The sequence below is a fragment of the Cydia strobilella genome, chromosome 5 (assembly GCF_947568885.1).
Source record: "Cydia strobilella chromosome 5, ilCydStro3.1, whole genome shotgun sequence".
NCBI lineage: Eukaryota > Metazoa > Arthropoda > Insecta > Lepidoptera > Tortricidae > Cydia > Cydia strobilella.
The window spans coordinates 19194743-19209895 of record NC_086045.1 but is presented as its reverse complement, the minus strand read 5'-3'; the positions used below and the strand labels follow the sequence as shown (position 1 = coordinate 19209895).

The 15153-nt window shown below is 41.5% G+C and overlaps 2 protein-coding genes across 9 annotated transcripts; one reads left to right on the top strand and one right to left on the bottom strand.

The window, feature by feature from the left end:
- The first annotated feature begins 2708 nt into the window (after positions 1–2708).
- Positions 2709–11963, top strand: LOC134741485 (muscle LIM protein 1-like). 8 transcript variants are annotated; one of them, XM_063674277.1, is made up of 12 exons: positions 2709–2867; positions 3450–3583; positions 3882–4044; positions 5037–5163; positions 5676–5772; positions 6039–6123; positions 6287–6355; positions 7411–7707; positions 8104–8236; positions 9048–9235; positions 9750–9903; positions 11437–11963. In XM_063674277.1, the coding sequence occupies exons 2-12, from the start codon at positions 3469–3471 to the stop codon at positions 11557–11559; spliced, it is 1551 nt and encodes a 516-aa protein (XP_063530347.1). In that variant the 5' UTR covers positions 2709–2867; positions 3450–3468; the 3' UTR covers positions 11560–11963. The 8 variants fall into 8 exon arrangements, 6 of the variants coding, with proteins under 6 accessions (XP_063530347.1, XP_063530342.1, XP_063530341.1 ...); XM_063674272.1 differs by lacking the exon at positions 6287–6355; XM_063674271.1 differs by lacking the exons at positions 5676–5772; positions 6039–6123 and adding an exon at positions 5452–5548 and having other exon boundaries at positions 6259–6355.
- LOC134741486 (selenoprotein F) lies at positions 10127–10730 on the bottom strand. Its single transcript, XM_063674278.1, has one exon. The coding sequence runs from the start codon at positions 10663–10665 to the stop codon at positions 10159–10161; it is 507 nt and encodes a 168-aa protein (XP_063530348.1). The 5' UTR covers positions 10666–10730; the 3' UTR covers positions 10127–10158.
- Positions 11964–15153: the final 3190 nt, after the last annotated feature.

Here is a 15153-nt window from a genome sequence, read left to right as displayed (position 1 = left end):
AACCTAAATGGTAAAAGGCATGTCCTTTTTAAAAAAAAATATTGATCCCCTCTACAAATTTCCACCCCATTTTTTACACCCTTAAGGGACGATTTCGGGGATAAAAACTATTCTATATCCTTCCCCACAACTCACTATCACCATACCAAATTTCATTTAAATCGGTTCAGCGGTTATTGATTGCCCATTCAAATTCCCACCCCCCTTTTCACCCCCTTGATTGGTGAGTTCTGGGATAAAAAGTATCCTATGTCCTTCCCCGGGACTCAAACTATCTGTATACCAAATTTCAACTAAATCGGTTAAGCGGTTTAAGCGTGAAGAGGTAACAGACAGACACACTTTCGCATTTATAATATTAGTATGTAGTATGGAGTAGTATGGATATTTCCGGCGCGATTCGGGAAATGATTTAGAGATTCACTTATGGCGGCTGGCGCTATTGTATTGGCGCTATTATATTGGATGGCGCATATGCGCCGTAAGCGCCATCCAATATTAATTGTAGCGGCGTTAATAATAGCGTAAGCGCCAACCGCCATAAGGTACCTTTACCCGTGGGACATCCATCACATATCTTGACTATTTCATATCTAGTGAATCTCTAATTCATTTCCCAAATCGCACCGCGAATGCCCGTGAATTTAGGTACAATGTAAAGACTGAGTACGAGAATAAATATATAATCATAATCTAGGGTTCAAGACATATTCTCGCAGATCTATTTTTAGAAAAATATTAATAAGCCGACAGGTGCGGGAACGCTAGCAGAGCATGTCGTGATATGAAACGGTGGACTAATTGTCAACATAATAAAGAATAATTTAGTCATTTATTCATACGCCGGTGACCGCATAGCAGACTCTGAGACTGGCCCATCTGTCGCCACCTAGCTCACACACAAGCGTCATACCGTTTGTCATTTCAGCTCCATTCGTATGGACATGACTTGCTTGCCAAATTAATGACTCAAACAGGTTCCTTGTTTATTTTTGCCGCATTTGTTGTACTGATTTTGGACTGTAACCTCATAATGCCAACTGCCAGCAAGTTAGTTTTTATTATTAAAATTATGAATCACAGGTGAGGGTGAGACAAAATTACGTTTTATAATTACAGAGCAGTTGACAGTTGAGATGCTTGTCTTGAGAATCTTGAAATGTTCGACGTTCTTTTTGCAATGATTTGAGAATGCGCAATTAATTTCAAGGCAAGAATGAATATGTAGCGAGTTACACAAAATGAAAGCAGTAGATAACTTGTTAATAAGTTAAGCACTGAGACCTAACTCTTCTCAGTGCAGCTAATGAGGTTTGCATGTCTTTATATTAATTTATTTTAGTCCCAGTGACACAGCACAGAGGCGAACCAATGTTTGACTACCAGTCTGGCCTAGCTAGTGGGTAGTGGCCCTGCCTATAAAGCCGATGGTCCTGGGTTCGAATCCCGGTAAGGGCATTTATTTGTGTGATGAGCACAAATATTTGTTCCTGAGTCATGGGTGTTTTCTAAGCATTTAAATAATTATTACCGTTGTCTGAGTACCCACAACACAAGCCTTCTTGAGCTTACTTTGGGACTTAGTCAATCTGTGTAAGAATGTCCTGTAATATTTATTTAATGTGTGTGTAATGTGTGTTAAAAAGCGAGGCTGAAAGGCAGAAGCCCGAAGCGAAGTGAAACAAAAGCCTGAGCTGCAGAAGAGCAGAACTTGGACAGGAACCAATAGTCAAGAGCGAGACCGGAGGCCGCGCGCCTCTACGGTTTCACATGAAAGCACGCCTTGTTAAGACGCTCCAGAGTCCAGACACACCACATGCCTGGAAAAGATATACGGAGAATTTCCAGTACTCCAGGCAGGCACGAATCGGATTCACAAACAAGCTATCTTCGATTAAAGGTACTAAGTATAAAATTATAAGGGACGGACGGCAATCAGGAAGGACTCTGTGTGTGTGTCTGTGTTCAAAACAGACATCGGGTTGGGCTCCGGAACTTTCTCAGAAGATTTAACATGTCCATCACCACTCCGCTACGCCCCCATTACTCTAAGTATTCCAAGATGAATACATAGGCATCATCAATGCGGCGGCTGCCATCACTGTAAGGAAAATAGGTAGGTTAGTCCTCCATCTGCATACTCTCCGACAGTAGGGCAGTCCTAATGGATCTAAAAAGCCACATAGCTACATGAAAACTTATACACGAATGTCAGGAATGACTAACGGAGGTATGTCATAATAACAAGCTCCCCCTTTAATGCATACGATGACAACATAGCAAGGGAAAGACGAATTTCTGCAAAAAACATACTTTTTTAGACGTTGAATTAGAAATTATTGAAAGTTAGGAAAACAACAATTTTTTTAAACTGAGTTTTTTTTAACTAAAAAAGTACCTATATTATGTAATGTATTGTGACTTGTTGTATTTTAAGTTCTACTCAAAACTTGATATAATTTTCCTACTTCCTTGTTTATGACAGTAGGGTTTAACGGGGTCAATATTCTCCCAATACTTATAACTATATGTTTCAAACTTGGCAACGTTAACTACTTCAGCGACCAGTTGCGTGGGCAGATTGAAATTGTTTTCAATTGATAGAATAATGAATGATAATGTTAGTGGCAGCGGCGGGCCACGTAGTGTGGAAGGACGAAGAGTTGGGCGGTTGGGGGTGCTGGCAGTGGCGGTGCGCGCGAGGGCGGCGCCCGCCCCACCACTGGGGCCGTGTGCAAGCCGCGCATAGACTACGGTGGCGCGCTGCCCTCGCGCATCATTCGACCTCCGCGCACCAGTCTCGGCAACACCGCCCTGAACTGTACACGCGTTCGGGAGTTAGACTCTCGTAGCGAATCGACGAACAGGTCCGTTACAGTGAAAGTGACAACGAACTCGCTGTCATAACATAACGCAACCGCGCGCGAGTGTTTACGCGGCTTCTACCAGTGCAACTATTATTAGAGATGCAAACCGTGCTCCAGCGTAACTTTACCTGAAGCGCCCAAATTAGGCGCGCGGCCGCTCGGGCCCGCCTTCGCTCTACAGGAACGGTCTTTACGCGAATCGCGCCCGCATTTTGGTGGAAGCCGCATAAGTTTATCCTCCTTTGGTACTTGTGTTTGTTGAGCAATAAGTGACAGTTTGGATGCGGTTGATGTGGTGCAGGCGACTTGGATTACGGCCAAAGAACTATACATTATCTAGAACAAATTCTACTAACGAATTTGATTTGATAATTATTTTTCAGTGGTAGTGGTTGTGCTTAAAAATAATACAAGTGATAAAAATCTTAATAAGCTTTGTGAAAGGATGACCACCATTCTAAGCTGGAGTTAAATGCGACTAGAAGTTGCTTAGTCGCGCCTAATTTAAGTCGTCTACCCTCAACGACTGCGGTCCGAGCTCGATGGACGGCCCGGTTTGAACTTGACTGCGTTTTGTTTCAGGATAAGTTAAGCGAGCACAATGCCTTTCAAACCTGCAGAGAACCCGAAATGCCCGAAGTGTGGCAAGTCCGTGTACGCGGCCGAAGAGCGCGTCGCTGGCGGATACAAATTCCACAAGACCTGCTTCAAATGCGGTAAGCTACCCAAACCCTACACCACAGAACTGCAATCTAAAGTTAAGTTGGGGTAACATAATAATATTACATAGTCCTTGGATAAGCTAACCAAGAAAACTTTTGGTCTCAGTTCAGTTCAGAATCAGTACAAAATTTAACTTAGGTACTCAAAGAAGTTCAAAACTCAAAAGTCTCAAAACTAAAGTTTGCCATTAGCTGAGATGAGATTTAAGCTGCCATGGTACATAGTACCTATTACGTTAGTGTTTACGTTACGCTGTCTCTATGCACCCTGTAATCAATGTTTGCCACTCAGGTATGTGCAACAAGAGCTTGGACTCCACCAACTGCGCAGAACACGAGTCTGAACTGTACTGCAAAAACTGCCACGGCCGCAAATACGGACCCAAGGGCTACGGCTTCGGCGGTGGCGCCGGGTGCCTATCGATGGACGCCGGCGATCAGTTCAAGGAGCCCGCGTAAGTAGCTATCCACTACTCACTCCCGCCGCCCGCGCCACTGAGGGTCTTTCCTTATCTAAGGTCGCATTGATGACCGGCCTTTGGGCCCGTGCGTAACAATATTAACAGCGTGTATATAAAACTCATACAAGTAGAAAGCGCGCTCGGCTGTACATTACGCGCCTGACACGTGCATGACCAGTCTTTATGTCAAAACAGGAATTGAGCGCAGCCGTCGCCCTGATGCAGCGCTAGCGAGTCGCCAGCACACCCCGGCCACCCAGCGGACTCACGGCCGCACGCCAATCTGTTCTCTATAGTTAGGGTTATTTATCGCTATCGCTTAAATTATTTTGTTTATCGGTCTTTTATTTACTATTTATAAAAAAAAAACAACAATAAAAGAGTCGACCATCAAACGTGACTTAGTTGAGTTGACACTGGAGCGCGGTCGAGCCTCGCGTGGCAAAACAAGACGCGCGAGCTCGAGCGCGCTCCTACCTTAGATCCTTTCCCTCCTTCCGACCGGGCGACCAAACTGCGGAGCAACGGTGAGAAACCAATCTGTTCTGCCTCAGCACGGCTTCGCAATGCTCCAGACGCACAATAGTTAGATTGCATGCGCCGATTGCTAACAACCCTCTTGTCTTATAATTTTCCCCGCTACTGACACTCTCTCTAACCTTCACTTAACGCTTCTTCTCGGCTCTAACTTAAGCTGATATATGTGATGGGATAAGGAAAGCGCCCTCTTTGTTGATGTGTATAGTGCTGTAGCGAGGCTGTACTCGGGCCAGGGCGGAGCGGGCGGCCGGGAGCCTTACCTTCTCCCATTACGGCGGAGGTGCGCCGTCGGTATCAACTGCTTCGCCGCGGTGTGGACGATATTAGTGTAGCGGAACCCGGACCGATTTTGCGTCCGGCGGCAAGCTTTTAACAACTCTTCTGTCAGCGTTTGTTGCACGCAGTATATTGTGACGCAGATGATAACTTGTTGTGTGTATGCACAGAGAGGGCGTGAGGACCAACGGAGCGTGCCTGGAGCCGCGCGTCATCGCTAAGGCGCCGCCCGGCGAGGGCTGCCCTCGCTGCGGCGGCTGCGTCTACGCCGCGGAGCAGATGCTCGCTCGCGGAAAGGTCAGTCATACCTGCTGGGTACATTCACTCATCAGCTGTAAAGTTGCCTTTTACATAAGCTTTAAATTGCTGAAATATGACTTGGTATATTAATTACAATTTCGTCCAAACCTCTAAACTCTAAAAAAAATTACGTGTCTAATTTTATTACGTAAATTAGAATTAGTTTTCAACTAAAAACTTGAACTTGTTCGAATTTAAACAAGATCTTTGACAGACATACCTGATGACGATGATTGTTTTTCGATTTCAAGTGAAGAAATAAATAAAATACTTGTTATACCGTAGGGTTATCACAGACGGTGCTTCAAATGCATAAGTTGCAACAGAACACTTGACTCAACCATGCATTGTGATGGCCCGGATAGAGAAATATATTGTCGAGGTATCAGATTGTTGTCCCACGAGCCCACCTGTGCGGTAACACCACACCACATTTGTGATAATAGCTTGCACCTGTACAGTGAGCCCCTGCATGTTCTGTGATCTTCAAATGTTCGCTGTATGTCCAGGCGTGGCACAGGGAGTGTTTCAAATGCGGCGACTGCGCTAAACGGCTGGACTCTGTTAACTGTTGCGAGGGCCCAGACAAAGACATTTACTGCAAAGGTTCGTCCTTCCACAGCACTTTCTTTTAACTCCCCAATAGCTGCTGTATGTACTCTAGCATCCTGGCTAGCGGTCTACCGACACAACCGGAGAATGGATGCCAGTGTACATTAGTTAGCTTTCTTAAACCATTTCGAAAGTATTTGTTTTACAAGGTATTGCAAATATGACTAAAGTTACACATCTTGGACTGCATCTGATTTTACATTGATCATAGCACGCAATTTGAGATTTGTCTGTTTCTAATTCAATGTTTTTCTCTATAGTATGTTATGGGAAGAAGTTTGGTCCTAAGGGATATGGGTACGGAAAGGGAGCCGGTGTTTTGCAGAGCGACTGTTTCGCCAATGGGTAAGACATCAGAAAAACTACGCGAGTCATTTGGCGAGCTCACAGCTTTTTTGGTGTAATGTAGTCTAAATAAGTGTAAATGCGCTGTGGTCTCATCGAATGACATGTATTAATTTTAATTTGCTTTCGCTGTAGGATGCTACGCACAAAGATTTGGTCCTAGAGGTATTGGCCACGGGGGAATGTCTACCCTCGGTCTCATGTGTGATCTAAAGGACTTGGAGTGGCAAAGGTACATGTATAGTGTGTCACCGAGACCCTGAATGGACGTAGTCTATAGGACTGCAAGTCTTTGAGTTCTCCAAGATAAATAACACTGAAATATAACACTACATATATTTGCTTATAGACGCTTTAGCAAATGTTTTTTCATTAGTAATATGTACCTAATAACACGTAGTTTATGGGGCCTGTTTTACTCTCATTTTACCTTCTATCACTTTAATCTAACGACCTCAGATTAACCGCACGAACGCCTTCATACTTCTTTAGTAACATGTTATGTTAAACTTCTCATATTACAATACCTACAGGTTGAGGTTATTTCCATCGCATAGTCACTTTCATAAAATCAGCTTATAATACAAACAAGAGATGGCAGCGTGCCAATGTGAAAATAGAACGCGCGCTCTCGAATGAACTAATTTTACACGTTTCATATCGGCGAGACGCCGCGGTTTTGAGCTTACAACACGTAATCTGCTACAGATCCCTACATAAATTCCATCTTATTGGGACATCGGGAGCATCCGCACTCTCGCGCAGCGTTGTTATTTAAATTGCGTAACTCTATCCCTGCATCTGATGACTTTCGCTTTCGTTTCATATTTAGCATATTCTCATTCTGTCTTGTTTCCTACTCATTTCACATTTAAGTTATTTAGGATAGTTCCCTCTAATCAATATTAAGGATTGAAAAACGCCCCGATTAAATTGAAGTTTCCGTAAATTAAGTTATAATTCCAGTTAAAAGTTTTGTTCTTAGTTTTTGAAGCTTTATAATATTTTTTGAAGATGATTATTTCGATTATATCGGGGAGAAAGATTTTTGTATTTAGGTAGTAAACGTTTTCTACCTACAGCTTTTCAGCAAGTAAGGCTGATAAAGTAATGTTCCCTAACAGCTTACACAAAACTTACTTACTACTCAACACAAGCTTCCAACCGTTTTCAAACGGGGGTTGTGCTCCTGTTGTACGAAATTACGAACAGATTCCCTGACCTTAATATGCCATGCATATTTAACCTCAACATTCCTGCCTTCCTAATATACAATTTGTATACCAGCGACCAAGCACCTAAGACCACGTTGATCGACACGACCTCGATCATGGCGCCGCCCGGCAAGGGCTGCCCGCGCTGCGGCGGCGTGGTGTTCGCCGCCGAGCAGGTTCTGGCCAAAGGTCGCGAGTGGCACCGCAAGTGCTTCAAGTGTCGCGACTGCACCAAGACCCTGGACTCGATCATCGCGTGCGACGGGCCCGACGGCGAGGTGTATTGCAAGACATGCTACGGCAAAAAGTGGGGACCCCACGGATATGGGTTCGCTTGCGGATACGGCTTCCTTCAAACTGATGGCCTATCGTAAGTATAGGTTGTACCTAATACCTTTGAACCTATCATACATTTCAACTTCAAGAAATATGAATAAGAAGATTAACTCGGCAGTCTCAGAAGGACAAAATTATTTGAGTGTACTTACTTACTTACCGTTATATTTCCTTGGCGCACTCTAAGTTTAACTACCTTTCTGATGTATTTTAGCATTGAGGTGTCGTTTATAATCTCCCAAACATTTAGACACATTGAGCGATTGCGTAGGTATATCAATATGTTGATAGCTATCAAACATCTAATTTCACATGCTGTTTAGTGTTCTTGTTAAACTTTATGTGTTATGCAACTTTTGAAATATGTACAAACAACGAACTCATCAATCCATCGTATTTGTCAGCTTGACAGCATTTTGTATAATTTCAGCGAGGAGGAGATCTCCAAAAACCGCCCGTTCTACAACCCGGACACTACGTCCATCAAGGCCCCCAAGGGCCAGGGCTGCCCTCGCTGCGGCGGCATGGTCTTCGCGGCTGAACAACAGCTGGCTAAGGGAACGGTGCGTACTTTTCCGTAATTACAATGGGTGCGTGATCATAATTCCTAATCACAACCCATCTAGCTCCTAAAGAATTAATTACCGCTATTGTACCTCCACTATACCGCTCTTATGTCTCTTTTTTTATCCACTAACCCTACTGTAGCACTGTTATAAATCTTAAGGTGATAAAAATTTGTGCTCAATCCGGGGTTAAAACGGGGCTATAGCCGGCTATCTCCTATTTAGTGGGTGAAAGTTTAGTACCTTTTGAAAATTTAAGTCTTCTACTCTTATAATAAGGCTCATCACAAAAGTGGCAGCTATTAACCATTTGTATGCTCCTGTAAAAAAATTGCTATTTAAATAGCAATTTAGGCAACTTCATGTCATGTTTAAGTTTAATACACATGGACCAGATCTGCTCCTAAGCATACCAAAGGTTAAAAGTCTCGATCTTAAGTTATCACTTTACTGACAAGATCCAGTCTTAAATCGATAAAAAACGATCGCTTCGTTTGTTTTTAGGGTTCCGTACCCAAAGGGTAAAAACGGGACCCTATTACTAAGACTCCTCTGTCCGTCTCTCTATCTGTCACCAGGCTGTATCTCATAAACCGTGATAGCTAGACAGTTAAAAATTTCACAGATGATGTATTTTTATTGCCGCTATAACAACAAATACTAAAAGGTATGGAACCCTCGGTGCGCGAGTCCGACTCGCACTTGGCCGGTTTTTTTTCCCTATTGGCCCCTTTTTCAGGTTCTCATGACATAACATTTCAGAATAATAATGTCATAATCATAATTAATACTCATAATGTAATTTCAGATGTGGCACAAGAAGTGCTTCAACTGTGCAGAGTGTCACCGACCGCTGGACTCTATGTGTGCATGTGATGGGCCTGACAAGGAGATCCACTGCCGCTCTTGCTACGCTAAGCTCTTCGGGCCCAAGGGATTCGGTTACGGCCACACCCCCACCCTCGTTTCGTGCGACGCCGAGCCAACCGTCACTTAGTAAGTTACATTTATACATTCCACTGCTGGGCACAGACCCCTTGCAATCATCCAATGCGATTTAGGGCATAAAACCCACCTTTGAATTCCTTCAAAGATGTATTCAAGTTTCCTCACAATGTTTTTCTTCAGAAAAGAGCAACAGGTTGATATTGACCTGTTCATAATATGTAGAAGTTCCAAAAAACTTATTGATATGAGCCGTAAATGGCAGCCTGTATTGATATCCAGAATAAGGAATCTGACAACTGTTAGAAAAATATTTTGTAAGTCTGGAATGTTTATTTAAAAACATGAAACCTGCAAACTGCAAACCTGCATGAAAACTGCAGCAATTAGTATAACTCGTAATTATGCATACTTTGCATGGGCTTTTCTGCGACCTCACCCTGCAGTGAATTTCTAGTAAAATTCTTGACCTATTTAAAGACCAATTTAATAATTGACTATGATTTTGGGCAATTTGCAATATAATTTGCAGCTTTATTCCTAAAAATATCCATTTACTTTCCAGCAATGAACAGGTCCCCTTCACCGGACAAAAGGCAGCTAAAGGCCAGGGTTGCCCGCGCTGTGGCTTCCCCGTGTATGCGGCAGAGCAGATGCACTCCAAGAATGGCACATGGCACCGACGGTGCTTCATATGTGCAGATTGCCACAGATCTCTTGTAAGTACCAGTTTATTTTAGAATAACATTACCACAAGATATTTATTATTATATTGACAGACATATCACAGAGAAAATTAAATCTTTCTGGAATTAGGCCTAACTAATAGCTGTCTTATTTACCATTCCTGTGCAAGACGTCAGCAGTTCCAAACACCATATTTGCCCTAAAATTGTAGCATGTTTATAAGGTTACAGGATATGCTTATGGTATTGAAAAACGTTATTGTAAAAATCACTTACTTTATTTAAAGCTTATATTTGGTTAGTTTTCAAATATGACTTGTCATCTTCATCGTCTCTAATGAGATGTCCCCGCAAGAACTCCTCCACTGTGTCCGTGTCCCACTTCTCTATGGCCACAGTCTCCTTCACGATCCCGTCCTTATCGAACAACTTGATGATAGGGTCTAAACCGCGCACGTACTTGATTTGCAAGTTCGGGAACTTGGCAGGCTTGTCGCCTTTGCAGAATGCTTGAATTTGAGGGTATGCCGGGAATTTACACGTACAAACTTCTAGCACGGCACGCGCATACTTCTTTTCTTTCGGTGCTGAGTTGTCAGCGTGACAACACTCCTTACAATGCTCGACTAAAGGCTCCAAATTAAAGTCTTTTAGTTGATCACAGGAAGAACACAGTAGATTGGCTTTGACAAAGCCAAGAGACGTACAGTCTTCCGTAGAAAATTCTGCATAGCTTTCCTGAATGGCAAAGAGTGCCATTAGGATTAGTACAGGCGAAAAATGTAATGTAAACATGATTAATTTAATAAAATAACTCGCTAATTCTTTTCTTCAGCTGCTGTTGCTGACGCCGCCATGGCATTTATTTGACAATGACAGTTGACTTTTGACGTCAACCTGACGTGTTGTTTTATTTGAGTAACTGGTATAAACGTTGAGAAACTGCATTCTATTATGGCACTATGGCAGAATAAAAATATAGCTTGAACCGATCTGAAGCGATCTTATTGCCGTATGGCCGTTGTTTGTATTCTCAGCTGGGGAGCCGGCGATGCTAAATGTGTAGTTACTCGAGCGTCGTAGAGACCTATTGGAATCAAAAGATTAGGTAATAGGAAGACAAAAAGGTTACATAAAGATTTCTTTTCCAGCGAGCAGGAAAGCGTCTACAGATTTTTTTAAATTTCGGGGGGTTTGGTGGAGGGTTAAAAAATTCGTTAAGTAGATTATGGATATGGTCGTTTTGGTCCAAGCTAATGCTACAAATTTTATATAACAATCTGACAATTAATTGTATATGCATTTCCATAATCTATCACAAGTTTGACGCCTGATTTTCACATTTTAACCGTCAGATTAGGAAATGCACACAAATAATTGTCAGATTTAGTAATAGCACAACTATAGCATTAATCTGACGCGCTCGAGTAACTACAAAAATATCTTCGACTCCCCAACCACAATAATGTTGAATGATAATGATTGATAGGAATAGGTAACTAGTAAGTATTTAAAGCACCTGTAATCTGTATTATAAGATTGTAATGACCTATATGTTTATTTCAGGATTCCACCAATTTGAATGACGGCCCCAACGGCGAGATTTACTGCCGCGGTTGCTACGGTCGCAACTATGGACCCAAAGGTGTAGGTTTCGGAATGGGCGCAGGCACATTAACCATGGCTTAGTTGAACTATAGAGCTGGACTTTATAGGATCATTTAATAGTGCGAATGGTAGCATGAAAGGAATCTAATCTATTGCCTAGTGCTACCCTCGATCATACCTTTCATTAAACTGGCTTTAATAATGGTTGATCTATCCGATGAGACTAATTAAGTGAATAATGATATATTTTTAAACGGATTATTAAGAGCATATATTTTATGATAGAAAGGTATAAATTAAAGGTTACATTCCTTTCATATTATGTACAAATTAAGTGTGTGATGAATGTGTCTGGGCCCTTAGTTTATAAATTTTTCATAAAATATTGTAACTCTTTTATTTAGTAAGACGCATAGATCTAATGTAGTTGTAAGTAAGAATAAAATATGGATGATTAAAAAAAAAAAGCAAAAAAAAAGGAACAACGGCATTGTGATTCATACACCTCAAAACCTTCACACTGATGTGAGGGTGAGGGACTATCCTGTAAACGCAAGAAAAGATTACAAATAAATGTAATCGTTTCGACCGACCAGATCTTAATTTTAGGAAAGATCTGATGCGTCATTCACCTAGGTAATCTTACACACGAAAGATTTTTGTACATATTTCTAATAGCTATAATTTTGATATATCTCAAGTAACAATAAGCTGTGCTAGGGGAAATTCTAACATTTACACTTTTACGCTTTGAGGCTTCTGCTGTAGGTATAACATGCACACAAAAATTGTCAAGATTTAAAATAAGACAGCTTATTGCATTATATTTATATGACCATTTTTGACAGAGCATTGTCTAGGTTATCATTTTTTTAAATAAAATGAAATGAAAAAGTCTAATTGTTTTGATTACACAGTACACCTGGATATAGATGTACAGGATATACATCTGCCGGGCTAGCACATGATTGGCGCGAGAGTATCCCGCCGCGACATAGACTACCCGTCCCTCTTTAATTCATACAGTTAGTAAAAGACGGGTAGTCTATCTCGCGGCGAGATACTGTCGCGCCAATCATGTGCTCGGCCTACTGTATTAGTGCATATATTATACCGGGTGTTTCCTGTAACAGGAGCAATAAATTAAGCTGTAGGCTGTACTCCTGAAACTGACCAACATTTGTTCAGCAACTTTTAAAAATAACTTGTGTTTTGACTTTCATTACACTTTAAAGTTTATTCTAAGACGCAATGTATTGCATAATTTGTTATGTTTAAAGGGTGACAAGAAACGTCAAACACACAGATGGCAGCGTACATTGAAAATAATATTTAATTAGTATGAAAAAGTTATAATCTAAAAAAGTAATAATTTAAAAAAGTTGCTGAACAAATGTTGGTCAGTTTGAGGCGTACAGCCTCCAGTTTAATTTATTGCTCCTGTTACAGGAAACACCGTATATATAAATGTTTGCCATCGTATTATCTCGGAAACGTTCGTATTTGTCATGCTACTTCTCTCAACCTCAGTAGGTAAGTGCATGGAGACTATATAAAGGAGCCAAATCTCTATGTATGAAAAGTGTCCATCAAAAAACAGTAATTAGGCGGCGCCACCATACACCGAAATACTACCAAAAACAACCTACGTAATTTGGTCGGATTATTTGTTGCCTTATATTATTAGTTAAGTCTAAATTAAGCGTTTTTGAATAAAGCATCTTCTATTCTATTCTATATTATGGTTCATGTTATACTCATGTCCCAGAGCCTAACTAGCGCTACCGGAGAGATTAGGAACTATTATTTACAGCTGAAAGCTGGTCACTTTTGCAATAGTTCTGCCATAAGAGATTGTCATCCTTTCTATACCGTCCATAGGTAAGTGCTTATTGTACTGAGACTGACGGCGCGATTCGGGAAATGAATTAGCGATTCACAAGATATGAAATAGTAAAGATATGTGACAATCCACGGCAAAAGGTACCTTATGGCGGCTGGCGCTTACGTCGCATAGCGTCGCAAATTATTGCGGCGCTATGCGACCTAAGCGCCAGCCGATATTAATTGGAGCGGCGTTAATAATAGCGTAACTAGCGTAAGCGCCAACCGCCATAAGGTACCTTTACCCGTGGGACGTCACATATCTTTACTATTTCATATCTAGTGAATCTCTAATTCATTTTTTGAATCGCGCCGTGACTGAAATAGCATTAACACGTTCGTGCCATTCCGTGAAAATACGATAGCAAACAATTGTGCACTACATAATACATCTGTACGATGAGGTTTTGAGATTATACTGAGCAATTTTTACTATGGGACCAAACACGAAACTGCGAAAAAAAAAACCGGCCAAGTAGGGTTGCCACCTATACTATATATAGTATCGTACTATATTTTAGTCACTTGTACTATATATTATACAAAAACAATATAGTACGAAAAATACTATATTTTCATCACTCAAGAATAGGGTATACAAATGTCACCGATATCGCATCGTATGCGACTTGGATTTTTAATTCGCCTCAAATCGGTGCCTTTTTTTTAAATTTCCCAGTAATTACTATATTTTTTCAATATTTTGACAAAAGTACTATATGTGTATAGAAAAAAGGTGGCAACCCTACGGCCAAGTGCGAGTCGGACTCGCGCACAAAGGGTTCCGTATCATTACCACAGAATATATAATAGTACTAGGTACAAAAGATTCACTCTCAAACAAAACGCGACTACTACGCGCAAGGCGGCGCAAGCGCGTGCAGGCGTCCGTTCCGTGGCGGTGCGCGGCAATTACTATGGCGTCTATGGCAAAATCCAAAAATTGGGGTGGCCGCAGGTACTTGTAGCGACGCGACGAAATCGCGGAGTGAGACACGCCTGCCATTACGCATAAAACGGCAGAAAAATCACGTTTGTTGTATGGGAGCCCCACATAAATATTTTCACCTCAGCAGCTCGAACAAGTCTACTTTCGTCACTCCCTGGAGTGAGGAAAGTGCGACTTTCCTCACTCCAGGGAGTGAAACAATGTAGCTTTTTAATTTAGTGAAGGCCATGAACTTCATACTACGGTACGGTACGGTCCGGTCCGGTCCGGTCCGGTCTCGTATCGTATCGTGTCGTATCTTATCGTACATATTATAATACTTTTTTTTCTGTTTATTCTGTGTAATTCGAAATACATTTTAACCTTTATTATGTTCTCACTACTGAGGTGAAAAATTATGTGTGCAACACGAGAGCAAGGTTATTTTACATCTCGTGTTTTTGAGTCCCTCGCTACGCTCAAGATTCTTCGCTCGTGATTCAATTATATAATCTTTCGCTTTCTCGGGAATCAAAATAAACACTCGCAAGAAAAACCAACTTTCCTCTCTTGTTGCACAAATAACTATTGTCTATATTGTATAAAACCGATGAGATGGACAGACGATCTGGTTAAAGTCGCGGGAAACCGTTGGTTGAGGGCAGCGAATGACCGTTCGTTGTGGAGATCCTTGGGATAGGCCTTTGTCCAGCAGTGGAGTTGTGGTTTGTTTCATATCCGTAGATATAACGTAAATCCGACACTATATTTATGAAAAAGTGGGAATATTATATATTATGTATTGGTGTCATACTTAATAAAAGAAACAAACTATGTAAAATTATTACTTTTAATTAAAAGTA

Excerpts from the sequence above, each read along its gene's own strand:
- LOC134741486 (XM_063674278.1), bottom strand. The coding sequence starts at position 10,665 with ATGTTTACATTACATTTTTCGCCTGTACTAATCCTAATGGCACTCTTT.
- LOC134741485 (XM_063674277.1), top strand. The coding sequence starts at position 3,469 with ATGCCTTTCAAACCTGCAGAGAACCCGAAATGCCCGAAGTGTGGCAAG. Across the intron at positions 5,164-5,675 it reads AGATGCTCGCTCGCGGAAAG|GCGTGGCACAGGGAGTGTTT; the intron begins GTCAGTCATACC and ends CTGTATGTCCAG. Across the intron at positions 5,773-6,038 it reads CAAAGACATTTACTGCAAAG|TATGTTATGGGAAGAAGTTT; the intron begins GTTCGTCCTTCC and ends TTTTCTCTATAG.